At 35.3% G+C, this 27,618-nt stretch overlaps 3 protein-coding genes across 3 annotated transcripts in view; all 3 read right to left on the bottom strand.

Annotated features, from left to right (window-relative positions):
• The window catches only part of LOC136027058 (proton channel OtopLc-like), a 428,472-nt gene that overhangs the window by 175,142 nt on the left and 225,712 nt on the right, over nucleotides 1-27,618 (bottom strand). The window lies entirely within an intron of this gene.
• The window catches only part of LOC136027054 (uncharacterized), a 73,350-nt gene that overhangs the window by 44,815 nt on the left and 917 nt on the right, over nucleotides 1-27,618 (bottom strand). The gene's annotated exons all lie outside the window — the stretch shown is intronic.
• On the bottom strand, nucleotides 10,016-11,583 carry LOC136027053 (tRNA-specific adenosine deaminase 1-like). The gene has a single exon (XM_065703983.1). The coding sequence runs from the start codon at nucleotides 11,533-11,535 to the stop codon at nucleotides 10,375-10,377; it is 1,161 nt and encodes a 386-aa protein (XP_065560055.1). The 5' UTR covers nucleotides 11,536-11,583; the 3' UTR covers nucleotides 10,016-10,374.

Raw genomic sequence — 27,618 nt, forward strand, 5'->3', positions numbered from 1 at the left:
CTACAGAATTTACGCAATTTTTTCCACGTAAAAATAACGAGATTGATAAGATTAAATCTCGTACTCAGGTTGAATTCAATGTGCAAAATTAAAGCTCTTTGTACTTATTCGAATATTTCAATCATAATAGTATAAAGAAAGTTATAGTAAAGGACGAGCTTAAAACTGGAAGAAATTACCTCTTATATGAGGGAGCTACTAACATCCTTAAACAAACCATTGACAGGATATTAGCCATTTTTTTTAGCATGAGCTGTCTCATCAAGATCTACACAATTACACATATGAACCACCGCTATAGTGTTACTTATAGTAAAGAGCCAAAAGGCTTCAAAGTGTTAATGTTTTCCAAGTGTTAAGTCACTTCAAATGGAAGGAAAGGTCACATAAACTTAAAGAGGGTGTTCATTTATTTTAAATTGGAAGTTCTAGTGACTTTTCTAAGATTCAAAAGGGATTTTAGGGTCACCAGTCTCCTTTGCAATTCCTTTCCCATCAAAATTATATGATAAAAAACTTTGAGATCATTTTGAGATAGCTAATTTGTTCTAACCAGCTAAAAGGTACAGTAAACATAACTCCAGGGTTGATATACCCCTCCCAAAATCCTGGGCAGGGGCTGTAAATTCTGCAAGTTACCCTTTTGTTTACGTATAAGATTTTTAATTGGAAGGAGGGGGCATGTTTGACCCTGGGTCTCCAAAAATGCTTGGGGTATTAAGATGAAACTTTCAGGAAATGTCGTAAGCGATGTCGAATAAAATCAAATGTCAACTATGCACGTGTTGGTTGTCAAAAGATAGTATCAGGAATGTCTAAGAGACGGTTGGAGGTATTAATTTGAAAATTTCTGGGTATGTTGAGGGGGATTAATGTGTGATCGAAGGGCAACCAGTCCCCCTTCCCCTTTGAGAATGGTCCTCTACTTAACACTGATCGAAATTTAAAAACAGTCGTTTTCTTTAAAATTGTCAAAAGGTGTAATAATTATGTCTCCAGGAAATTTGCCTATTATGTACATGCAGGATTTACCATTAAGTAAAGGGAGAATATTTGATTCTGGGCACGTGCATCCAGTTGTTCAAAAAGACGTATCTGCAGCATCTTAAGAACAGCTACGGGTATTAAGTTGAAACTTTCAGGGTATATTGAAGTGATTGGAGGGCAGCCACACCCCTCGCCTTTTTTATATGCACCCTACAACACAGATAGAAATTTTGAAAAGCCATCTCGTTAAAAATATTCAAAGCAGTGCTGCAACAAGTACTCCAAATTTTTACTTAAATATCAAGTAATAAGTACTTTCCAAATTCTTACTTAAGTATCAAATATCAAGTACTTGCCAAAATTGCACTTAAGTATTACTTCAAGTACTACTTCAAGTATTTATCCTATATATATATATATATATATATATATATATATATATATATATATATATATATATATATATATATATATATATATATATCTGACATCAAGCCAATGCTACCTTTTTTAAAGCCATTCTGAAGGCTTCTTAGCCCCTTCCCTCGCCTATAAAATGTCATTCGTTTCTTGGAAATCTTAATCAAGAACCATAATTTCCGTTTTATCGTTTTTAACCGTTTCCCTTGTTCGGCTGGTACACACAAAATGAAGTCCAGGAAAATAATCTTAACCAATTTTCAACACAACGGCTTGAAAGGAAAATACTATCAAAACAATTAAATGCAGTCAAAAAACTCTTAATTGGATCAGACATATCACATAACAGGATTAACACAGTGCACGTAGAGTTGAACTTCTGGCCATTAGTATTCAATCAAATCTGTCACGTTTGAAAAAATACAAGGTTATTCTGAAACATGTGGGAATGATGGAAAAAATATTGAAAGTATTGTTTTCCATTGATTGGCTGGTATACACCCAATGAAGTCCAAAAAATAATCTGATCCAATTTTCAACACAACGTCTAGAAAGCGAAAGATTTTCAAAACAATTAAGTGCAGTCAAGAAAATCCTGATTGGATCAGACAGATCACATGACAGGATTAACACAGTACACGTAGAGTTGAATTTCTGGTGATTAGTGTTCAGTCAAATCTGGCACGTTTGAAAAAATACAGTTATTCTGAAACATGTGGGAATGATAAAAAAATATTGAAAATATTTTTTTTCTCTTGGTTGGCTGGTAGACACCCAACGAAGTCCAAAAAATAATCTCAACCAATTTTCAACACAACGGCTTGAAAGAAAAAGACTCTCAAAACAATTAAGTGCAGTCAAAACACTTCTGATTGGATCTTCTGGCGATTAGTATTCAGTCAAATCTGGCAAGTTTGAAAAAATACAGGGTTATTCTGGAACATGTCGGAATGGTGGAAAAAATTGAAAATAGAAAAATAAACTTTGGATTGGTTTTAAAACAGATAAAAGGTAATAAAGCTCATTTCTCTGATTCAATAAGTAAAAACCAAGTAAAGAGCCAAGTGAGTCAGTTGCAGACTTTTATAATGAGAGAAATCAAAGTTCAATAAAAAGGAGCAGCAAAAATTCCCACTTTTGGCAGCTAGCTGAAGGTCGCTGGCTCTCAGTATGCTGAAAGAAAAGAAGAGTATGAAAATGAAGTCTTGATTCACACTTTGATGACATGTATCGCCCTCGGCACCTTTACAAGGAAACTACCTCAAGTTTTCAAGTTAAATTTCAGACACGCTATGGAAATGTATGGCATTTATATCTTTTGGCTGATTGTCACTCAAGCAAGCCGCATGCTGTGTAGTCAATTCAGATGGTCGGTAAACTCCCCACAAACATATATTATAAAATCACGGGCCTGCAGCAAACCCATACGGATTACATACAGCTGATCAAACTGCAAAATGAATGAATGAATGAAACACCAAGTACGGAGTATTATAAATAAACAAAAACAAAAACGATAAACAGCAAGAAAAAAATTCAAACTGACAAAAGACAGCATGGACTAATTAACCAGTATCAATATGGAAAAAAGGCTGCAGAGGGTCGTAAACGTGAATAAAGTAGACAGTCTTTTTACATAAATCATCACTGGAAGACCGAATCCAAGAAGGCATATCTATTAAACCAAATCGAGCAATTATTTTTCTGTTTTGGTGCCATCTAGGAAGCCGGAGGAGGAATTTGCAATATCTGAAATAAGCCGCACGTAGAGTATGGCAGTTTTTCTTACGAAATAGATGAGCCATGCCTGATAAAAAAAAGCACAGGGGCGCAATAAGCGTTATAAATCATGCTCAAACTGTTGCGGTTGTAACGGCTTTTGTTTGGGGATATTTTTCCGTAAACGACGCGTAGGTTTTTCCCGGCTTGATTCACTAGGGATGAAAAGGTAGTGGAAAGTGTTGGACCGAAACACAGACCAAGCCAACTAACTAAAGAAGAACATGGCAGAATTGCAGTCCCAGCAACAAATGGAGCGACCGCATAAGGGCTATTAAAACAAATAAACTTGCATTTAGACGCATTAACTAAGTAAAATTAGAAAGCAATCCACGGCAAATCCAGGCAACAAGGCAACAAGTCCGGGCGTCTGCATATGCAACAGAAGACAAACCAATATTACCGTAAGAAACAGAACTTTTAAGGAGACGCAGGCACTCTGCAAGTACACATTTAAATATACTAGAAGACGATACGGCAGAAGTTGCAACCTCTCTATTTCTAGCAGCAGTTTTCACACCATGAAGTGGCAAAAACCATGAGACTAAGTCGAAAATCTTCTGAGAAAAAAGGAATAAAACAAGAGCTAAAAGCTTAAATGGCACTTGTGACGAGGTCGGAAGAGCCAAGAGCTCATATGGCATGAGCTCTAACAAAATTATAAGAATCAAAAGATTAATTTAAAGGAAAAATCAGAGCCTTAAAGCCGATCGGCATTTAAAATAAGAGCTCTGAGACACAAGGTCCTTTTAAATATCAAAATTCATTAAGATCCGATGACCCACTCGCAAGTTAAAAATACCTCATTTTTCTAATTTTTTCTATTATATCCCCCCCCCAGATGGTCGAATCGGGGACATAAACTTTATCAAATCAATTTGTGCAGGTCCCTGACTCTCCTACCAATTTTCATTGTCCTAGCACGTCCAGAAGTAGCAAACTCGCCAAAGCACTGGACCCCCCTAACTACCCCAAAGAGAGTGAATCCAGTCCGGTTTCTTCAATCACGTATCTACGACATTTGCTTATTCTACCCACCAAGTTGTATCCCGATCTCTCCACTCTAAGCGTTTCCCAATATTTCCGGTTTCCCCCTCCAACTCTCCCCCAATATCACCAGAACTGGTCGGGGTTTAAAATAAGAGATCTTAGAAATGAGTTCCTTCTTAATATCAAATTCAAAAATACCTCACGAACGGTCACCCGCTCTTAAATTAAAAATACCTCAATTTTTGTAATTTTTCAGAATTAAGACCCCCTCCAACTCCCCCGAATCCATTTCAGTTATGTCAATCACGTATCTAGGACTTGTGTTTATTCTTCCCACCAAGTTTAATCCTGGTCACTCCACTCTAAGCGTTTCCCGAGATTTCCGGTCCCCCCAAATCCCCCCAATGACACTGGATCCAGTCGGGATTTAAAACATGAGATCTGAGTTACACAGTCCTTCTAAATATGAAATTTCATCCGATGAAATTCGAGATCTGATCACTCCTTCGTAAGTTAAAAATACCTCATTTTTTCTAATTTTTCAGAATTAACCCTCCCCCCAATCCCCAAAAGAGAGTGAATTCGTTCTGTTTATGTCAATCACGTATCTAGGACTTGTGCTTGTTTTCCAACTAAGTTTTATCTCGATCCCTCCACTCTAAGCACTTTTGATGATTTTACGTTTTCCCCACCAATGTCACCTGATCTGGTAGGAATTTAAAATAAGAGCTTTGAGACAAGATATCCTTCTAAATATCAAATTTAATTGAGATCCAATCTAATTTTTGTCCAAACAACTCCCCCCCCCCAGATGGTCGAATCGGGGAAACAACTATTTCAAATTTAATCTGGTCTGGTCTCTGATACGCCTGCCAAATTTCATCGTCCTAGCTTATCTGGAAGTGCCTAAGCTATCAAGACCGGGACGGACAGACCGACAGGATTTGCCATCACTGTATGTCACTTGGTAAATACCAAGTGCCATACAAAGTAATTTTTCTCTTGGGACGCAATATTTGGTTGAAGGGTGGCTTCAGTATGACTTATTTTGGAAAAGGGTTATTTCCAGGCTTTGGGCAAGCCATGAGTGGAAGTAGTTACAGGCCCTACTAAACTGAAGGAAAACCCGACTTTCATAAAACTCGAAACCCCCTCTCCCTATTTTAGATATCGCTTGTGATATCAGAGCTCGATGTGAGCCCAAATCCTAGTCATCTTTGGTCTAGCTTTCATTTGGATCCGTTGCTCCATTTGCAAGTTATACTAAATTAAACCAAAAGCTTGACTTTTTTCAGCACTTAAAACCCACTCTCCCTCGTTCTATTTGAGCAAGGGTTTTCATCTCAAAACTTGATGCCTGTCACGGTCTTAGGCACTTGTGGTTCAATCTTCACTGAGATCCATTAATCTCTCGCAAGTTAAACTGAATTAAATGAAAAACTCAACTCTTTTTAGTACTTAAAACCCCTCCCCCTAATTAAGCTAGGGTCTTCATCTCCAAACATTATGTGTCTTATGGGTTCGGCATCTTTGGCTTGACTTTCATTGAGATCCATTACTTCATTCGCAAGTTAAACTGAGTCAAACAAAAAACTTAACTTTTTTAGCACTTCAAGCCCCCTCTTCCTCACCCTAATTAAGCTTGGGTCTCCATCCCAGAATTCAATGCATATCATACTCTTAGGCATCTTTATTCAATTTTCATCGAAATTCATCTCTCCATTTGCAAGCTAAAGTGAATTAAATGAAAAACTCGATTTTTTTTAACACTTAAAGCCCCATCACCCTAATTAAGCTCAATTTTAATCCAAACAGTTCAATTTTAATACAAATCGGACTGGTGGTTCTCCCGCTATCCTCGATTGCACTGACGGGCGGACAGACAGACAGATCTCAAAAACCTATCTTGATGGATATTTGCCACTATCCAAATAGGTGATGAAACCTGGGTGATGATTGTTTTCATTTTTTGGATCCAATGAGCCAACACGGCTACCTAAGACGTTGCAAAATCCGTCCGTCCGTTTGTCTGTCTATCCATCCGTCTGTGTAATCACGTATAGGGGGAGAACCGCTGTTTCGATTTAAATGAAAATTTTTATGGCTAGATTTGGTGCCAAGGATCATGAGACACATCAAGTTGAAAGATGAAGACCCTAGCTCAAATAAAACAGAGGGGGGAGAGGGCTTTACCTGCTAATAACATTTTTTCGTTTAATTCAGAGTAATTTGCGACTAAAGTGATCTGAATGAAAATTGAACCAAAGAGGCATAAGACCATGACACATATCAAGTTTTGAGATTCAGACCCTAGCTCAAATTTAACAAGGGGGAGTTGGTTTTAATTCCTGAAAATTTTAGTTTTCTGTTTAATTTAGTATAACTGACAAATGGAGTAACGGATCCGAATGAAAACTAGATCAAAGATGCCTAAGATCAGGGCTCATATCAAGTTCTGGTATCACAACCCCTATATTAAATAGGGCAAGGGGGAGAGGGTTTCAAGTCTTAAGAAAGTTGAGTTTTCCTTTAATTTGGTAGGACCTATAACTTATGAATGGAGTGACAAATTTGAAGTCAGATTCGTCTGAATACCTGAATTTGCTGGAACAAATTTGACAAAATACCACTGCATTGGATCCAGCTAGAATTCCCTAGACTTGTTTATTGTAGGCAACATTTAGATGGGCAAAGATTCATAGCTTCGGTAGCTTTACCAATAATATGGTCCTGAAGATGATGAAATGGTAGAAATCTGGTTCAGTTAACGAGATGACAAAACTTAAACACTAATGTCAGAAATATAAGCCCAAATGGACTACAGTATGCAACATTTAGCACAAAACAAGGGATTTTAGCTCACTGTCGACCAGTGAACTGAGAAATAATTTCGATTTTCTTTTTTATATAACTTTTAAACAAAAATTAAACCAAGTGTTAATCATACTATAATTTTTTTCGTCAAAAACAAATACCTTATTTCATATCCAAAAATAGGGCATGGAGCTATATCTGAGTTTACTCTAAATCTAAAGGGTGATGTTTTCTTGTACATTGCCAAAGTACAGACACACAAAAGCTATATCTGAGTTTGCTCTAAATCTAAAGGTGATATTTTCTTGTACATTGCCAAAGCATACACACACAGAATTTTCGTGTCAAAGGTAAAGTATTTGAAAAACAAGTACATTAAAAGTATCTTAAGTAATAAGTATTTCGTAATCTTACTTAAATATCAAGTAATAAGTACACCGTAGAGTTTTTACTTAAGTACAAGTACAAGTATTGGAGAATTTTACTTAAGTAGTACTTCAAGTAAGTAACAGCACTGATTCAAAGGTCTAACAGTTACGAATCAAAGGATTCTATGCCCCCACAGCCCCCAACAAGGAATGCAAATCATGCAATTCGCCCATTTTTATATGTAGGATTTATCATTTGGAAAGGGAGGGCGGATATTTGATGTTGAGTTTGTCCGAAAAGTCTAGGGACGTTGAGGTGAAATTTCTAGGAATGCTGGGTGTATACTGGACTAAATTAAAATACACTAGGTACGCTCAATCTATCAAAAAGGAGAACTTGTAATATCATTGGAATCAAATGGGGCATATCTTTAGGTTATCAAAAGGGCGTATCTCCGTTATCTTAGGAACGGCTAAGGGTATTAACTTGAAACGTTCAGGGTTACTACAACTGTTACTGTGATTGCAACTGCGACTACTAGCGATTACTACTGTGACTATTTGCCAATGCAACTAAGATTACTTGGGATGGCGCCCACTTGCAACTTTGACTACATGGAACTTGGACTTCCCCTATTTGCGACTGCAACTACGTGTGACTGCGATTATTCTTGGCTATGACTGCAACTTTGACTACTTTAAGGAAACGTTGAGGGGTTACAATATCAAACTATATGCATACTTGTTGTCTAATGGGCATACCTCAATATCTCTGGGACAGCTAAGAGTATTACACTGATACTGTCAGGCAAATTCAAGGGGATGTTCAAAAGCAATCGAAGAGCAGCCGAAATTTTGAAAAAGAAACATTGTTCAAAATAGTCAAAAGGGATAATAACCATGTCTCCAGGGAGTACTAAACCCTACAATCTCCGGGGCAAGGGTTGTAAACTATGTAATTTGTTAACATACAGGATTTATTATTGGGAAAGGGAGGGGTGCATTTCACCCTAGGTTTTTCAGAAAAGGCTAACGGTATTAAGATCCATTTTCCCTGCATTTTGATTCCCCTTTTGGCAAGAATTGGTGTTTTGGGTACAAATGGCAGAAAATGCCACTTTAGAGTGGTACGGTCTCATTTGTTTCTTAAAAAAAGGCACTAGATATTGCGACACTACTGTGATATCCCAACATTCTATGACCAGTGGTTCGACACGATCAACCTCAGGAAACAAAAGGAGACACATCAGTGGCGCCAATTTACGAAAATGTTGGTGTCGGGGAGAGGGGATGCAAAATATATTTTTCAAAATCCAGGGGGAGTCAACTCTTGTTTATTTTTGATTTTTTAAATAAAATGCAAATACGGATATTTTTCGCCGAAAATACCAGAAAAAGGCCATTTTTTTAAATCTTCCTCCTAATTAGCACCAATGAGACACATCAGCACTACCTAAGCAAAAAATAATTTTTTGCCTGGGTTCAAGGCAAGAGATGTAATTCTCCTGTACAGGGTTTTCAACCCTGGTAATTCCAATGATGCGGTTTTTATTTCTATCTGACGCAATTTTGAGGGGTTTCACTTTTTTCCGATTATCGACGAAGATCACACTGCCTTTCCATCATAAACACAAACAATAGGTAAAACATTAGCCAATTCTTTTAAGACATGGAGATTTTCTCAAAACTCAACTGAATATTTCAGTTCTATACCCAGGGGACGTCCTCAGCAAAACATATATAAATAAATAGAAAAGACTTACAGTAAAATACGACTTTTAAAACTAAAATTAAAAATTGTTTAAACAGTCCTACAATTATTTTTTCAACGAAGGTCAACCTGGACTCAGGTCAAAAACTAAAAAATGATCAAAAATAAAATGGGCTTAACAAGTTTTTTCCACTGAAAGTAAGTATAACTGAAAGTAATTATTCTGTAAATAAGGGGGACTGTCCCCACCTCGAGCCCTCGGTCTTTATACTGAAGTTTGACTTTTGTCACAGGTCTTTAAAAAAGAATGCTCAAATAGAAGGAACGTTGAATTGGAATGAAAAGTATTTCTAAGAGTTTTAGTATTTAGCATAAAAACGAAAGATTGAGGGGCGGCCAGTCCCCAATATATGGAAAATTTCTGCACGTTGAAGTTTTAACGTTGCTCCTTACTTTCGGTTGAAAAAAAAAACTTTCTGTTATTTAATATGAATAAGACTGGACACAAAAACTCAGTCAATTGAGCTTTCGTTCAACTCCATAACAAAGTGTTTGCTTGGAACCTAAATAGAAATAACTTAAAAAGGTCGTACAATAGGACTACCTTTTTTTCTGTTGCAGAGGGTTAAACGAAAATCAGGTGTTCTACGAATGGGGTGGGAGGATGTCGTAAAGAAAGATTTAAGGGAAATCAAAATTTCTTGAGAGGGTGTAAAGAGGGCGGTTTGGAACAAAATGGGATAGAGGAGGAGCGTGCACACCTGTGTTTATTGATGCTACTGTGACTTGTTAGTAGTAGTAGTAGTAATAGTAGTAGCGGGGTTTCAGGTGGAACGTGATAGTTTGAAAGGGTAGAAGGCTAGACAGCAAGATTTTTTTTATATTTAAACTTGAGGACGCTTCGTAATGCCCTGGAATACAAAAGAAACCCTAAAAAAGGGAAAAATTACTTTAGAAAATAGTTTAATAGTTTACTTTAGACAAAATACTTCAGAAAATAGAAAATAGTCAGTTTGTACTTATAAATATATATTTAGCAAATATGATTCAAACCTAACCTTATTAAACTACTTGTGACACTTATTTTCTCTGCACAAAACAGTTGTGCTTATTCCTGGCATTTGAATTTGACGTTACGCAATCAAATAAAATATTTGTTTCTTTACAAGAAAAAAAAAAAATTCTTCTGTAAGATCTCCCTGGACTTTTATTCTTTTTTCCAAACCAACAAACAAATTGTTTTACTGGATAGACCATCAAACAACCGCTTATTTCCACCTTCTTCACTCTTTCTGCCAGCAACATTCATTGTTCACAAATGCTGAAACCCTCAAAGTGTTTGGGTTTTTGACTCCAAATCTTGAACACTCGATCCCGAACATCTTTCCACAATTTGCAATACTCGACTGATAAATTCTTGGCTTCACTATATGTAAGTTTCACCGTTTCGAACTTTTCTGTTGAAACAGCAGTTTTTAGATTAACATAGTCATGGTAGAGTTCCCTTTTACAAACAGAGAGATTTGCTTTCCCAATGTTACGTAGCTTTTTCGTAACACCCTGCTTCTTTCCTTCAACAGCGACCTCCTGGTTTTTACAACCATAATACCACAAAATGCTTCCAGAACAAGGTTTAATAGAATCATCTTTCATTAATTCCTTTCTGTTTATGTCTACAATGTCGATCACAGGGCAGTTATGTCGGTAACCAATCGGAAACACGAAATCTAATAAATCATTTTTGAATCGGCCGTAAATGGCTCTTTCTACACTGTCAAGATTGAATCGACACTTTCCAAATATTATAGACGAAAAATAAATTGGTTTTTCTAGAAACCACGATAACAAAGAACCTTGAACACCAAGTAGATTCCATTTTGCAATTTTATCACTACATGACATTGATAAAGTTGGATCTCCTCTGCCTGGTTTTGTTCTTAACACTCCAGTAACATGATACTGGGTACCCAAAAGCTTTGGGTCCTGAAAACCAAGAGGTAAGCATTTAGCACCAGTCCTATTTAAATCTGTAAAATTCACCAATGTTTCTCTCTCTTCATTATTATCATCATTTACGTCTACAGAATATGTATCAGTTTCAGTCTTCAATCGTTTTTCTAGAGGTGGTGTCACCTTTATTTCCTTCTTAAATTTATTGCTCTCATATTTTGGACTAACCTGGAAAATAGTTGCATCACCACATGGTAAACAAGTTGTAAACATATGAAAGGTAATATCATCCTTTAAAATAAATTTTGCCATATCTTTTTTGTAGTTTAAGCAAATACTTTCTTCATAAACTGATTTGCGCATTTCTGAATACAGGAATTTTAAAAAACATCTTCGTGCAATCACCTCTGCATGACTATCATTGATAGTGTCACCATTAGAGCTGAGTGAAGTCTTGCCAATACACTTTGATCCAGTGCCTAGGGCGACAACGATCTCTTCTTTAGTATTTAGCATAACAATAGCTGTGTATACTGTCCACTCTTGACTGGAATTGGTTTACCTGTTTTCTTAATTCATCATATTTGTCTAAAGCAGCTTTCGCAATTTTGTCTTTCTGAGTCCCCTTTTCCATAGTTCTCTAGAATTTATTACATAAGAATAAAGATGTTAATGGTGAGGGTTTATGAATATGAAAGTGCATTGGTAAAACAGATAGGAGTACCCCCTTCAAAAAAGCAACACGTAATCAACCATATGTTAGTAATGTGCCAATCTTGCTCTCAACTATTGCGCTTATGAACAAAGAGGGGGTCCTAGGAACTATATCAAAGGACCAAAATCAAGAAAAAAAAGCAGTAAACTTGGACCTTTGTCAACTGTCAAAATGACAATTTTGAGACGTCCCAAAACCCAAATGTGAAAATAGATATAATGAACCCTACCCCTATAATTGGTGTACGCCTAGATATTACCTGCATAACAAACCATAAGCAAAAAGCAACCTATGCTAACACTAGACAAATTTCTATAAAAGGAATTCCATAACTATACATATACGTCAAAAAAATATCCTTTTAGCGGTGATTTCAAATGAAAGCCATCAATTTGAATTTACCCATGAAAGAATATTAGCACAAGGAAAATTGGCGTAATTTTCGAAAAAGGAGGAATTATCCTCAAAAAAGAGATACAAATCCTCCAAAGCCAGTCATGGCACATACAGTCTTGAATCAACCTTTTAGCTGGCTAGTCTTTTTCACAGGGATAGGTAGCAAAACGTCTTTTTCTCAAAAGCAGGGTTATCTTGATAACACTGGTTAACTTGATAACTCATTCCACATCTGCAATAACATAGAATTTGTACTTTTCCAAGAGTTATGGTCCAATTACAGACCAAATAATCCTTTGACTCTTTTGTTCGGGTACTACATAAAAAACAATGCAGGAAATGTTCATTTACCTTGTTTCAATTACAGACATTCATCTGATTCTTTATTACTGTTCAAAAGATAACCCATGTACAATCCCAAGTCAAAAGAGGTGTGACCAATCAGTATTTAAGAGTCTGGGAGGATTAGAGGGGCTTGAGGATACCCCAAATTTTGTAGGTCATTTAGTTAATTTTGGACCTTTGTCCATAGGTCATAGGCAATAGTGTGGCTAAAATTTCCATATTATGGATACAGTTTGTATGTTGTTGTCAATATGGAGAAGGCATCTCTCCTTTAATTTTTTTGTAAGATTTTCAAACATTTTGTTTCTGTTTTTTCATAAAATACACTTTTTTTTAGCATTCTTATTGAAAAAACAACAAAATTGTCTCTCCTTTGGTTTTGAAAAAACAAGTCACCCATACCCCTTGATTCTGAGGACTAAAACCACTGAGTTAGTAATGAGTTCCCTCAACCTCAAGTCAAAACTCTGAAATACCAACTTTGATGGAAATCTAATACAAAAAATAAGGACTTGTCTATGAAAAATAAAGATTATACCCAAAAGACAAACATACGGAACAATGGAGCAATAATAAAGTTATGCAGAAATTACAATGAACAGTGAAACTAAACCTAAATATAAACAAATTACCCTAAATAATTGTGGTGTTTTGCCCCTTAACCTATTTTCCCAAATGGCTTGAGTCTCGTCTTTGGTTCATTTAAAACTAGATAAAGTGCTTGAATTTAAAGCCTTGTTTAATCAATGGAATTTCTCTAGACACTTAAAGTGAATAAATTCAGAATAAAACAGTAACAGTACATTTACATGACAATAATAATAGCAACAACATTAAATAAAATTTTAGAATCACAAAACTGCAGATCTCTTATATTTGAGGATGGATGAGGATAGATAACACTTTATTGAAAACCAAATGAAAGATTAAAGAAAAATTATCTTGGAAAGTAATTTTCAATACAATTGGATAGAATGCACTTAAAAGAAGAAAAGATACATAAAGATTTACTGCATGTTATAGAAGTAAGTAGTTAAAAACAAATTGATTGTTATAAAACATTGATATTACGAAAAAAAGAACCGAGAGTTGGTAGTATTTAATTATTTAAGTGTTGTAAAAAAGAAAGAAAAGTTGTCAAAACAAATTTTGTTTTTAGCAGTGCTAAAGTTATATTCTAAGCTTTATGGATTTGAGGAATAGCAACAGTATACTGCCTTCCCCCTCATATTGGCCTTCCCCAACAGAGGGCTAGAGAATACATTACACTTTATTGAACACCAAATAAAAGATAGAAAAAAAATATTTTGGAAAGTGATTTTCAATACAATTGGATGGAATACACCTTAAAGAAGAGAACCTAAATAAAAATTTACTGGAGGTTATAAAAGAAAACAATAAAAAACAAATTAATTGTTACAAAACAATGATATTACAAAAAAATCCCGAGAGTTTGTAGCATTTAATTATTTAGGCCTAAGTGTTGTAAAAAAGAAAAAAAAAGTGGTCAAAATATTTTTTTTTTTTTAGCAGAGCTAAAGTTATATTCTAAGCTTTGGGGAATTGAGGAATAGCAACAGTATACTACCTTTCCCTCCATATTGGCCTCCCCCAACAGAGAGCTAGAGAATGCATAACACTTTATTGAAAACCAAATAAAAGATTAAAAAAATTATTTTGGAAAGTGATTTTCAATACAATCGGATAGAATACACCTAAAAGAATAAAACATAAATACAAATTTACTGGAGGTTATACAAGTATGTACTAGAAAACAAATTGATTGTTATAAAACACTGATATTACGAAAAAAAAAATCCTGAGAGTTTGTAATATTTAATTATTCAAGTGTTGTAAAAAAGAAAGAAAGTGGTCAAAATAAATATTGTTTTTAGCAGAGCAAAAGTTATATTTTAAGCTTTTAGGGACTTGAGGGGTGGCAACAGCATTTTGTCTTTCCCCCCATATTGGTCTCCCCAAACAGAGGGCTAGAAAATATATAACACTTTGTTGAAAACCAAATAAAAGATAAAAGATTATTTTGCAAAGTGATTTTCAATACAATCAGATAGAATACACTTAAAAGAAGAAAACAAACTTAATTTGGTAACAATGAATATTGTCCAGGTCCAACACCATGATAATTTGCATTTTGAAGAGATATTTTTGAGAATCCCAAAAAAAGAACCTGACCTTCCTCAAAAATGGCATCAAATTGACACAAAAAGACGTCATTATTGGAAACCCTTCACCAGAGGTTTACTTCGCCCCATCTTGAAAAAAGAGTCACATTTTTGCTCAGACATTACTGACGTGCCCTTTTCTTGTCAGTCTTATCAGGGTACTTGGAAATTGGAAAGATAAGGTAGTGACATTTTCCAAAGCTAATAGGCCCACTCATACCTACAGTCTTAAGAGATTTATCCTGATAGAACTAGAAAAGGCTACCATATGGCGCCAACAAAACGGCATTTCTTGAATCCATGTCAAGAGTGAAAAAGGCAAGGATACATAAAACACTGCTGACACCAACATTGTTGAAACACCTTGCATTCCTTGACCCAAGCAGAATTGACTCAAAGAATTGGCTAAAAAAAAATGGGCCTATCTCTAAAAAGATAATAAAAATACCCCTCCCACCATAGCTGCATCAGCAACCTAGCAAAAATTGAATCATGGCTTTTACTAAAAAAACTTTAGTTGAAAAAAAACACAGATTGAATATAACAGTAATTTCTAACTACGGAATTTTTTTTTTTGTAAAATTAAACAAGAAGCCTGAAATACCTAAAACATGATGTGATAATAAACCAAGATATAAAGTGCACCATTTGAATCAAGACAATTGTAAATTACTGATTTTGAGCTACTCTCAACTGTTTTGTAATTTCTCTTTCAGTTGTATTTTTGAAAACATCTATAGCAAGTAATCTTGCCCATTTTTGTTGATGGGACTTTTTTACATTATAAAAATTAAGAGTATTTGACTTTAACATTATAATTATTGCTGAAATGGCCTTATCAAATTTGGTAACATTGTTGAGATCCCTTTCCTAACTAAGCACTATAATAACATAATTATTACTTTATTATATTCAGGTGAATTTATATTGATAGAACTATGAAAGCCTTTTCTAATGTAACTATATACCCCTAGACTATATCCAAGGAAATAGGTTTTAAACTTACATTTTTGGTTTTGCCCACTAATTAACTTTTATATTTTATTTATTTATCTCTGTATTAAACTGATGTTGGATAATTTAAAGTCAACAATTAAAAATTTTAATTCAGCTAAGTAGGATGACCAGTTTCTATGTCATGCACATTGACAGATAATCCATGATAGCTGAAGTTCCTCAGCTAGCAAATCTTTTCGTTGATTTCTTACAAATACCCTTAGGGACAGGCTAACTCAGTAGGCTATGCTAAATTTTTTCCAATTATATTGGAATAACATTTTTCCTGTCTAATTAATATTTTTTTGAGATTTTTTGCCTAATAGCTTTTATTAGCTAACAATTTTCTGTCTAAGGTCTTACAGAAATTTCACAGCTAGTATTTTAAGTTAACAACTGGATAACAGATTATGGCCAATAATTTTCCCTCCTATGTGTACTTTAGATATATTACAACAAACAAATGGGTTCAATAACCATCAGCGTAGAAACAAATTTGTGCTGTTCAGTCTTATTTCTCTAAAGCTATTCAGGTTTTATATAATTCTTTTGAAGCAAAATTTTTCTGATGAAATTAAAGAAAAAAGTTGGAAATTAAAAGAAGACAAAAATTATTACCTTGCAACCTATATCTCTAAACATACAGCTTTCATTTCCATAATGTGCAAGAATTAAAAAATCTTGAGACACAATTTCTATTCTTGTATTACATGGCCTGGCCTCAGGGGCTTAATTTGCCATGAGGCAGGGGGAGTGGCTAATGTCCCCTTCAGAACCGAGTTGCCCCCCCCCAAGTTGAAATGTAGTTTCTACAAAAATTCTTGTCAAAAGTCAGACAAGGCTGCATAATTCAAGCATCCAGAGAAACAGGTCAGTTTTCTTTAGTATATATTTCCTGTTATGGTAATATATGGATCATTTTTCAGTTTCCACTGTCATTTTTCCTTGATCTGGGAAAACTAGTTCCAATCTTACCCCCCCCCCCTCCCAGGATTTTGACAAAATTACGCTATTGCCTATCCTACTCTATTTACAGATTAAAAGTTTCTATTTGAAAAACAATTGCTCAGGTAAGTGGTTACAGTATGCAGCTCATATAGTCAGAATTTGTGGCATAACTCCCTAGGTTTTTTTGTAAACATAAATCTTTGCATGCTTACATTTAGACCCCAGCACAGGGCCGATAAGGGAAGGCCGGTGGGTCAAGATATAGCAGCAGAAGAGTACTACTGAATTTTTTTTTTTCCTGCCACCAATGAGATGCCAGCAGCACGCAGCTGACGCGATCATTGTTGACTGCAAACATTTATGTTTTGATCAGTCTTTCTCAAATCCCAGCTTGGATTTATAACAGAATTGGGCCTATTCACTAGTTAGAAACTTAGAAGGTTGCTGGCTGAATGCTGGTCTTCTTTGTTATTCATCAAGCAAAGTAGAAATAAAGTAGAAACAAAATGGCTTTGGCATTCCAGAACCCTTCCATAATAGTTGTAATATCTAACAGCTATGTATTCCTAACAGAATTAATTATCAAAATAAGTAGTATTTTTTTCAGCATCACCATTAAGAAGAATTATCACCATTTGCATCACAACTTGGTTGGTAGGAAAATCTTTCCCCTTAGCTTTCATACCATCAAACATCCAGAGGATATTTGGAAGGTATGTCCCCTTTCAATCCAGACTGTTTTGATAATGAAGATCTGTGCTCTTAAATATAGACCAACCAAATGTTTTTTTAACCCAAGAAGCTGGTGGTGAATTGCCAAGCTCACTGGAGGTTCTAACTCCAGTCCCATCCCTACCTGCATTGGCATCCTCTCACCCCATGCTTTCAGCAAGCCCTGTGATTTTGCAGTCATTGAGAAATAGTATGTCACACCTTAACAATTACACCCTCAAGACCACCCAGCACCACCAATAAAACAAAACAGTTTAAGGATGAAAGAAGGGAGAACAAAAGTGCCCACTGATACATCAGTGAAGGCGAAGATTGAAGCTACCTTTGCAACAAGGAAGGTAAATAAGAGGTGGGAAAAAAATTGAAGCAAGAAAACAAAGAAGCAGGCTGTGAAGAGATTTGGTGAGAAGGGAGCAGATTCTAAAAGGGATACGGTATCCAAGAGTTATGAAGATGCCCAAACAGTTAGTGAAATAAGTGATAGTAGCAAAAGTGGTCTAGAACAAACCATTAAAAGTCATCGCTCCAAGTTTCTTCAAGTGCTGAGCACAAACGTAGACTCCTTGCCAAATAAACTAACAGAGTTACAAATCTTAGCAGCAAAAAATGATTATGATGGGATTTGTGTAGCTGAAATTAAGCCAAAGAATACAAATAACCCCTTGGACAATGCCCACATTGGAATTGCTGGATATTTTCTATTTACAAACTTACAAGATGACACGAGATGAGGAATCGCAGTTTATGTGAAGACAACCTTGTTGGTAAGCAGAATCTCTCTTAATAAAGTTTTGGATTGGGTTGAATATTTAGCTATAGAGATTGTGCTACCCCAAGAAAGTCTAGTTTTAGCCACTTTTTACCGGAGCCCAAGTTGCCCAAACCTAATAGTCTGAAGGCCCTGCAGTTGCTACAAGATAAGAAGCCAAAGAACCTTTTAATAATTGGAGATTTTAACCTTCCTCAAGTCAGCTGGGATGATGGCTTAGGGTATTCCCCCCAGTATCACGAGGGTCATGCTATGAATTCTGCTTTCCTCACTTACCTAGCAGAAAATACGCTATATCAGTCCGTTGAATCACCTACAAGGTTCAGAAATGGAAAAATACCCTCGCTACTTGACCTGGTAATCACAGACGACCCAGATCAAATTCTAAGTATCGATCTTTTACCACCGATTGGTGCAAGTGATCACGTATGTCTCTTAACAACTCTCCAAGTGTCACCACCCTCTTCCAACCATATTTGCAGAAGATATATCGATTACGAGAAAATCCGCAAGGAACTAAGGAGAATGTAAAATGGCGAATGAGAAGCATTATTTGAGCACAAGTCAAGCAATGACAGCTAGAATCTCTTCAAGGAAATAATGCTAAAGCACGAGGAGACATGTACCACTGTCTCATATATCAAGAGGCCACGCACCCTACCTTACTTGACAAGGTCCATAAAACGGGAAATGAACAGAAAGAACAGATACTGGGCAAAATACAGGCGAACCAATTCTCGAGAACAATATGATAAATTCAAAAAAGCAAGGAATAGACTGAGAAAGATTACACGATACTCTATAAAAAAAAACATGAAGATATCATTGCTATAGAAACTAAAACTAATCCAAGGAAGTTCTGGAACTATGTATCATCAGCAAAGCCAAGACGACATCCCATTCCCTACTTTACCACGCCATCTGGCAAAATCACCGATCATGCAGAGATAGCAGAAACCTTAAACAAACAATATTCCTCAGTCTACACAGTGGAAAACTCTAGAAACATCTCAAATACCCGGGAATATCCTGTCAATGTAACAATGCCAATGGTTGTAATATTTGAGTCAGATGTCCAAAAACGACTGAAAAAGCTTGACGCATCGAAGTCAAAAGGACCAGGCGGTATACACCCAAGACTACTCAAAGAGACAGCTGAGCTAATATTCTCACCTTTAGCAAAAATCTTCAAGAAATCACTAAAGGAAAAAGCTGTCCCCTCTGACTGGAAAAAAGCTACTGTTATACCATTACACAAGAAAGGCTCCAAAGACAAAGCTGAAAATTATAGGCCAATAAGTAACTTCAAAGATTCTCGAGGGAATCATAAATGATGCTGTCACTAAGCACTTGACATACAGCAACATCATGTCTCCAAATCAGCATGGTTTCCGAAATGGCCATTCCACGGACACAAACCTAATACAGTCATAACATGAAGTCACCAAACTACTGGAAAAAGGGACACCCTTGGACATGATTTTGTTGGATCAAGCAAAAGCATTTGACAAAGTCGAACACCTTAGGATGAAAAGAAAGCTTCAAGCTTGTCGCATCCACTTGAACATCATTGAATGGATTGTAGACTTCCTGGGAGAAGGAACCCAAAGAGTTGCTGTTATTAATGATAAAGGAGTACGTGTACTATCATCACCTATACCTGTTCTTAGCGGAGTTCCCCAAGGAACCGTGCTTGGGCCATCACTTTTCAACATATATATCAATGATGCTCCTGAAATACTCCAAAACCTTCTCACACTCTATGCAGATGATTCTAAGCTCATCGGGGCAGCATCATCTTGGGCGGAGGCTACCTCAATCCAAGCCGATCTTGACAAGCTGGATGACTGGGCTAGACAATAGCTACTTGAATTTAATTCAAGTAAATGTAAAGTTTTACATTTAAAATCAATAAAAATCAAAAACATGTTTACACCATGCAAAACCAAATAACTGGTCAAGAGAACCCCTAGTTGCAGTTACAGAGGAAAGAGACTTGGGTGTTATAGCTGACTGCCAGTTAAAGTTTCGAAGTCATACTGAAAAGATTGTAGCTAGTGCGAACCGCGCTTTAGGGACAATTAAACGAACATTAACGACTAGATCTCCACAAACAATCACCAAGCTATACAAGAGTCTTGTCAGACCAAGGCTAGAAACTCGCATGTCAATTGCATCTTCCTTCTACAAAGTGGACAAGGACATGATAGAGAAAGTACAGAGGAGAGCAACAAAGATAGTAGACGGTGGCCAACATCTTCCTTACCCAATGAGACTGCAAACTCTGAACTTATACAGTATGACTTACCGAAGAAAAAGGGGTGACATGATTAACACTTACAAATTGATTCACATCAATCCAATTCATGGTCTCTTCTTCATCGATTGATCACAGCGGACAAGGTGTCATTCTAAGAAGCTCATAAAGGTCAACGCTCAGAGGAGGGAACGCCATCACTTCCTAACCAACCGGGTAGTAGACCAGTGGAACTCCCTGAGCAATCATACTGTATCCAGTAAGACCGTCAAAGAATTCAAAATCTCACTTGACAAGGAGTGGAGCAATAAGGAATGGAGGTTGGAATGGGACACCTTGGAGTCCCAGACCAGAACATAAACCCTAGTCAATAAAACCAACTCAATATTCAAAACAATTCAAAATCGTTCGACATGGCAATTTTTTGAAGAAATGCTGAGCAATGCTACAGGATGGAAAATCCTTCAATTGCTCCAAGTTACAATTTAAGGTAATTTAAGGTAAATGTTTTGACTAAAATATATCTTCTCTAAACAAGGACAGCAGGTTCTTAATCTTGGACCTGATGCAGATACTTGAGATTGGCTGACTACAATATTATAACCAAACACATTTAAATATGATTACTCCTTTTCAAAACACTGCCAGTAATTAAATCTGTCCATGATTGAGGTAGTTCAATTAACAATTTTTTGTCCAAGATTGGGCAGTAGCCTATTTTCCAGGATTAGATTCAAGCTGAAAATTTGCTATTACAATTAGGCTTCTACTATTAACTGTCTGTGCATTTAAAATAGTTACCATTGTATAAGGGTGAAATATTCAAACTAATGAAATACTATAGACAGATTTAGACAAATACTTTAAAAAATTTAGACAGAGTAAGTAAAAAGAAAAAAAATTCAGGTGCTATAATAGATATAACTACTGAGATGGTGATCATAGAGACATGCATTTGTAGTTTCCTTCCCATTCATTTATGTTAATGTCTGAAATAGGTCACCCTCCTGTAGTTAGACACCTCCTAGTTATTACACCTCCAGTGGTTTTGTTACAAATAAGAAAACACATTAATTGTCTTTAATATTAAATTCAGAATTTAAGGCCAGACAGTATGATTACCGAAAATTAGTTATGCAGAAGAGATCTTACAGTAAAAAAAGGAGTGTTTATCTTATGATGAATACAAACGAGTTTAGAATAATACGTCCTTTACTTGATCCAACAAAATTTGAATAGCAGGGTTTCAAGCTGTCACATGATTTTAAAAGACAAAATCACAAAAAAGGGTAAAAAGCGGACAGATAAGAAGAACTCTGTTACACTTTTAGCATTAGCCTTTAGTTAAGTTGGGGAAGGAGTAAATTAAAAAAAAGATCAATTAAAGAAAAAACGTGAGGACTATTGATAAAACACTGACAGAAAAGAATACACTTATTTAGGGTATATTACTTGACAATTTATACATTATGCAATTGTTTTTTTATTGTTTGCACAGGATCTGTCACTGGGAAAGGGGAAAATGTTCTAAACTGGTTGTGTCCCAAAAGAGTAAGGGTCTAAATGTGAAATTTTTAGTGATGGTGAGGGGTATTTTGAACTAAATCGAAAACAACTGTGTGGATCCTAGTTATATAGAAGGAGGAGTAAAATCTGAAGAATAATTTCTTAAAGATAAAAACGCAAAGATAAATTATAGAATATTGACAATAAAGAATACATTTATTTTGAGGTAAATTATTTGGCAATTCCAAAATTACACAATTTTCGATTGTTTACACACAAAAATTATCATTAAGAAAGAGGGGAATGTTTCAACCCAGTTGTGTTCCAAAAGAGTAATGGTGTCAATGTGAAACTTTAGTGAATGCTGAGGGGGATTTTTAACTAAATCAAAGGACACTATGTGCAAATGGTTTATAAAAAAAGGTGTATCTGTAACACTTTAGGAATAGCTAAGGATTTTAACTCAAAACTTTCAGGCCCCCTACTGCTGCTACTTCTACAACAGCAGCGACCATTCGTTAATTTGACTATAACTACTTGAGACTTTGACCACTTCTAATTGCGACTGCTTTCACGTAATTTTGAAGGGGTTATTGATCCACATCAGAGTATAATATTTGCATGCAGATTGTTAAAAACTTATATCAGCAATGGCCTTAGAACAGCCAAGGGTATTAACTTGAGACTTTCAGGGCTTGTTGAAGGGGATGTTGGAAAGTAATTGAGAAGAAGGGGGCTACATTTCTGACAGCTCAGACTCATATATCTGTGGTGTCTCGCCCCCAACAGACTCTAGGGTAAGAATTATAAATTATACAATTTATCAATGGCTTATATGTAGTATTTATAATTGAGAAAGAGGGGAAGGCTATATCCTGAGTATAACAAACAAATATAAGGTTACAGTGGTGAAAATTCATGATGTTTTGACTATTTTGAGCAAAGGGTAGACAAAAAGGGCTTAGGAGGAAAATGGACTGGAATCAATCCCTTTGACTCTTATAAAAAGTACTAAAATTTTCAATTTTCAGCTGAATGAGCACCTTCCAAATTTCTACAACAATTCTTTCCATGTTGAAAAAGATTAATAAAATGTAATCCTATTGCTCTTTACTTATATTGCGTTTCAGAAATTTGTATTAAAAACCGCCAACAATTTCATCATTTCAAGACAAACTTTAAGGAGGGTTAATTGAATTGTGATAAAAAGATTTATTCTGGTACACAAAAAACTGAACACAGTGAGTAGAGAGAAACAACACACCCTAATGGAAATAAAAAACATGCACATCATTAGGTTGCAACAAAATGTACTGGGCAAAACACACTTCATAATTGTCCCTACATAACATGATCAAATAGAAAAAATTGCTAGTTACTAAAAAGAATGAAAAATACTTTGTTAGTATTAATTATTTGGTGAGATGTAAAAAAAGATAGAAACAGTGTAATTCATTGTTTCTTCTAATCTAAACAATTTACCAGTAAAGTTATTGAGTTTTTGAACTTGCTTTTAATTTAGTTCTTTCCAAAATGATGAAAAAAATTAACGCACACAAGCATATTACAATTGAAAATTATTCTGACTGAGTTGAATTTGGTAGAACATTTGAATAAATACAAGTATTCAGCAAAAAAACATGCTTTAAAAATGATGATGAGTAAGAAGAATTGTTCTCCTCCAAGGGCATAAGTTCTTTACCATTTTTGACCTTCTCGAAATCTTTGCCTCCCATGAAATGATATCTCTCCAGAGTTAAAATTCTATAAATATCCTCAAATGGGACCTAGCTATTCTTTTTTTCCTCTTTCAACACTAAAAACCAGGATAAAAACTAAAATGTCAATGTTTGCAATAAAGTTTGCACAGCTATTAGGGTATTCTGTTGAAACTTTCAGGGCATGGTGAGGGGGATTTACAACTGATATTAAGACAATACTTACATACAACTACACAGTAAAAAATAAAATTTGTTTGAAATTCAACAAAATAAAATATAAAAAACAAGTTTTTTCAACTGAAAGTAAGAAGCAAAATTAAAACTTAAAACGAATACAAATTATTATACATACCTATGAGGGGGGGGGAGGTTTCTCTTCCTCAACACCTTGCTCTTTATGCTAAAGTTTTTTAGTACTTTAAAAAAAAGTTTCTTATTGTTCTACTTAAACAAACATAGTGTTTCAGAAGTTGTTCTTACAAAATTGGCACTAAATTCAGACTTAAGCATAAAGAGCAAGGTGTTGAGAATGAGCAGCTTCCCTCATATACATGATAATTTCTGTTTGTTTTGAGTTTTAATATTGCTCCTTATGTTCAGTTGAAAAACCTTGCTTTTTTATTTACTTTCTGATTGCTTTTTAAATAATCCCAGGAAATCTGACTACTCCTCAACAGATAAATGTCTCTTCCCCATGGAGGGATCCCTGGGACAATTACTCATAACATCTCCATGCATAATATTGAGTCAGCAAAGAGAAAGCAAGACACATGACGAATCTTGTATAGGAATTCCAGCAAATTCCCCCTGAAAACTTCCCTCTCCATGAAAATTATCCCCATGAAAAATCTTACCAACAGAAAATTCACACATACGCCCACCCAAAATGTGTATGTATACTACCCAATAACAAATACTGTATGTAAACAATGGGTAAATTTTGTAACTTAAAGACCTTTCCCCAGAGGCTGTGGGGGGTCATGATAGCTCCAAAGGTATAGTTATTCAGCCTTTAAACTATGCTGAACAAAATTGCTATCTCAAAACTTTAATCTGATGATTTTGAGAAAAATACTTGGGAGGGGGCCTAGTTGCCCTCCAATATTTGGTCACTCAAAAGGGTACCAAAACCTTTTTCTGTTCAAATGAGCCCTCTCCTGATATTCTAGTACCACTGCATTGGTACAATCACTGTCTATTAGTAATTCTGTCAGACCCCCCCCTCCAGAAATTCCCCTCCATCTACCAATCTACCCTCCAGAAATTCCCCTCCCAAGGAAGATTCTCTCTATAGAAATTCACCCCAAGCCTCCTCCAAAAAGTGTCTGTATAATTCCCAATGATGAATACCATACATAATCAATGGGCAAATTTCATACCTTAGAGGCATCTCCCCACAGACTGTAGGGGGTCTTTTTGCACCTAAAGACATGGTTATTTGAAATTTCAACAATAGTGACCAAAATGGCTATCTCAAAATTTTAATCAGATAACTTTGGGGGTAAAAATGGGCATGTAAGGGGGCCCAGTTACCCTCCAATCTTTTTGGTTACTTAAAAAAGGCACTATATCTTTTATTTTTGTTCAAATGCACCCATTCCTACTTTTCTACAACTATGGTTTCAATACAGTCACCCATGGGGAAAAAACAACAAATAAACATGCATCTGTGTGATCTGTCTTCCGGTAAACATAGTAAAATTCCACATTTTCGCCCAAAAGTAGGGTTCTCTGGTATGCTGAATATGATGGCGTGACTTTCATTAAGATTCCTTAGCTTTTAGGGGTCATTTCCTCTTATTTCAAAAATCAGACAAATATTCTAAGATGTGTAACTTTTGATGGGTAACACTAAACTTAATGAATCTTGTATATTTGGAATCAGCACAATAAGCCAATTTGTTTGATGTATCTGTTGATACTAAATTTCATTTTTAGAGTTTCATTTACTTTTGATTTTTATTTTCAAAAAAGAGGATACACCCCCTAAAAGTATAAGAATCTTAATAGAAATCACATAATCATATTCCACATATCCAAGAACTCTATAGTAGAACTTCAATCTCTTTCCCAACAACCTTTCCTGGGGAATGTGGGAACAATTATATCTCCAAAGGCAAATTTATTGTTCCTTTCAGCTATGCTGAACAAAATGGTTATCTCAGAATACTGAGCAAATAAGTTTAAGGGAAAACAGGGGGAGGGGGGAGGTAGGAGAAAGGTGGTCTAGTTGCCCTCCATTTTTGGTAGCTTAAAAAGGGCAGTAGAACTTTTAATTTCTATTTGAATGAGCCCTTTCCCAATATTTTAGGACTATTGGTTTAATGCAATCACACCTTGAAAAATAAAACATTTGTTGAAAAACAACAAATAAACATGCATCCATGATCTTTCTTCTGGCAAAAAAAAAAATACAAAGTTCCACATTTTTGCAGATGAGAGCTAGAAGCTTATCAAATATGATGAATCTGTTGATGTGATTTTCATCAATATCCTTTGCCTTTTAGGGGGGCTCTTTTTTGAAAATCAGATAGATTTTCTCAGGTGCATAGCTTTTAATGAGTAATGTTAAACTCAATGAATTTATGTATTTGGAATCAGCATAAAAAGTCAATTCTTTTTATATATCTACTGATATTAAAAGTCAGTATTTTAGAGTTATGGTTACTTCTGAGCATTGTCACTCAATATTTAACATTAGTAAATAAAACAACACAGTTAAAAGCAGTTTTAAAAGTGCTAACAGCTTTAGAGTAAACAACAAGGTATGGAGGATAGGGCAACCCTTCATACACAGAATAATATATTTAATTCTTCATAGCTTGTTAGAAAATATAGCATATTAACCATCCAGCAATAATTTCTTAAAAATTAAATTCTAAATTCCAACCTGCAATTATATATTGCAGTTTTGGGAACTCTGCTGTAGTCTCTTCTTGAAGAGATGTTTTGTTCAAGTCAAGTAAATGTTTTGGAAGTCATGGTCTCCCAAGCTTTTTGTATTTTTGATTTAGTTTTTTCCTGTGCTTATGTACAGTAATGAAGCCAAGTCCTCTTTTAGTTTACTTCCTTACCATCTTTAACAAAGTACTTTTATGATCTAACTAGGCCAAGCTCTTCTTTTATTGTAATAATTTGGCAGAGAACTCATTATTTGGATAACATGTTGAAACATTCACTTGTGATGTCAGCCAAGACAGGTTGACATGCTGATTGTTCCTGAAATGCTGATCTGGACACCAGTATCTACGCCCACCTATTCAAACTAAATATTTAAAAGTTTGGGAGTTTCTAATAAAAAAAATGATGGTAACAACTTCTAATAGAAACAAATAAACCGATGAAAATGTCTCTTTTAAGTTAATAAGAAAAAAAAACTTGAAAGTCAAGTGGCTCCTCTCAAAACCCTCTACAAGTCTATACTTGTATGTACCATTTTCTTAGACAAGTTGAAATAGTATTTGCACAAAAAAGCTTAATTTAGAAAGCCTGGTAAAATAAATAGCAAACAAAGATTACATTGCTAGATTAGGGGAATAGATAGAAACCAAAACCAATGTCTTTATGCTTCTGATGTTGCCAGACAAGCTAAAAATATTTAACATGGAAGAGATAGATGGGAAGTTTCCTATACCATTTCCCCTTTATGGTTGGAATTTGAAAGAAACTTGAGAATTTTCACAGCCTCCCATTTCAAATAATGCTGCTATGTCATGGAATTGAAACCTCAACATTTATAAACTCCTACCTATGGCAAGTACTCAAGAAATATTGATTCTTTGCCATATCAAGAGGTCTTGAAATCTCAAGTTCCTACCTGGAATTTAATCTGGTACCTGTTTGAAAGACAATTGTCTATTCAATGGATATGCTACAAGAACTAATGCTGAACAAAAAACTACCCTGGAAACATAAGAGATTCTTGCCAAATATTTGTGTGCACAATTATTTGTTTGATTTTGAAAACCACACTTTATTTCTGAGCAGGAAAATCAAAGTGCTTAATCAAACAAAAAAAAAAGAAAAGCTTT

This window comes from Artemia franciscana, chromosome 5 (genome assembly GCF_032884065.1).
Source record: "Artemia franciscana chromosome 5, ASM3288406v1, whole genome shotgun sequence".
Taxonomy (NCBI): domain Eukaryota; kingdom Metazoa; phylum Arthropoda; class Branchiopoda; order Anostraca; family Artemiidae; genus Artemia; species Artemia franciscana.

Bases quoted from the DNA above. Each gene is read 5' to 3' on its own strand.
- LOC136027053 (XM_065703983.1), bottom strand. From the start codon at position 11,535: ATGCTAAATACTAAAGAAGAGATCGTTGTCGCCCTAGGCACTGGATCA.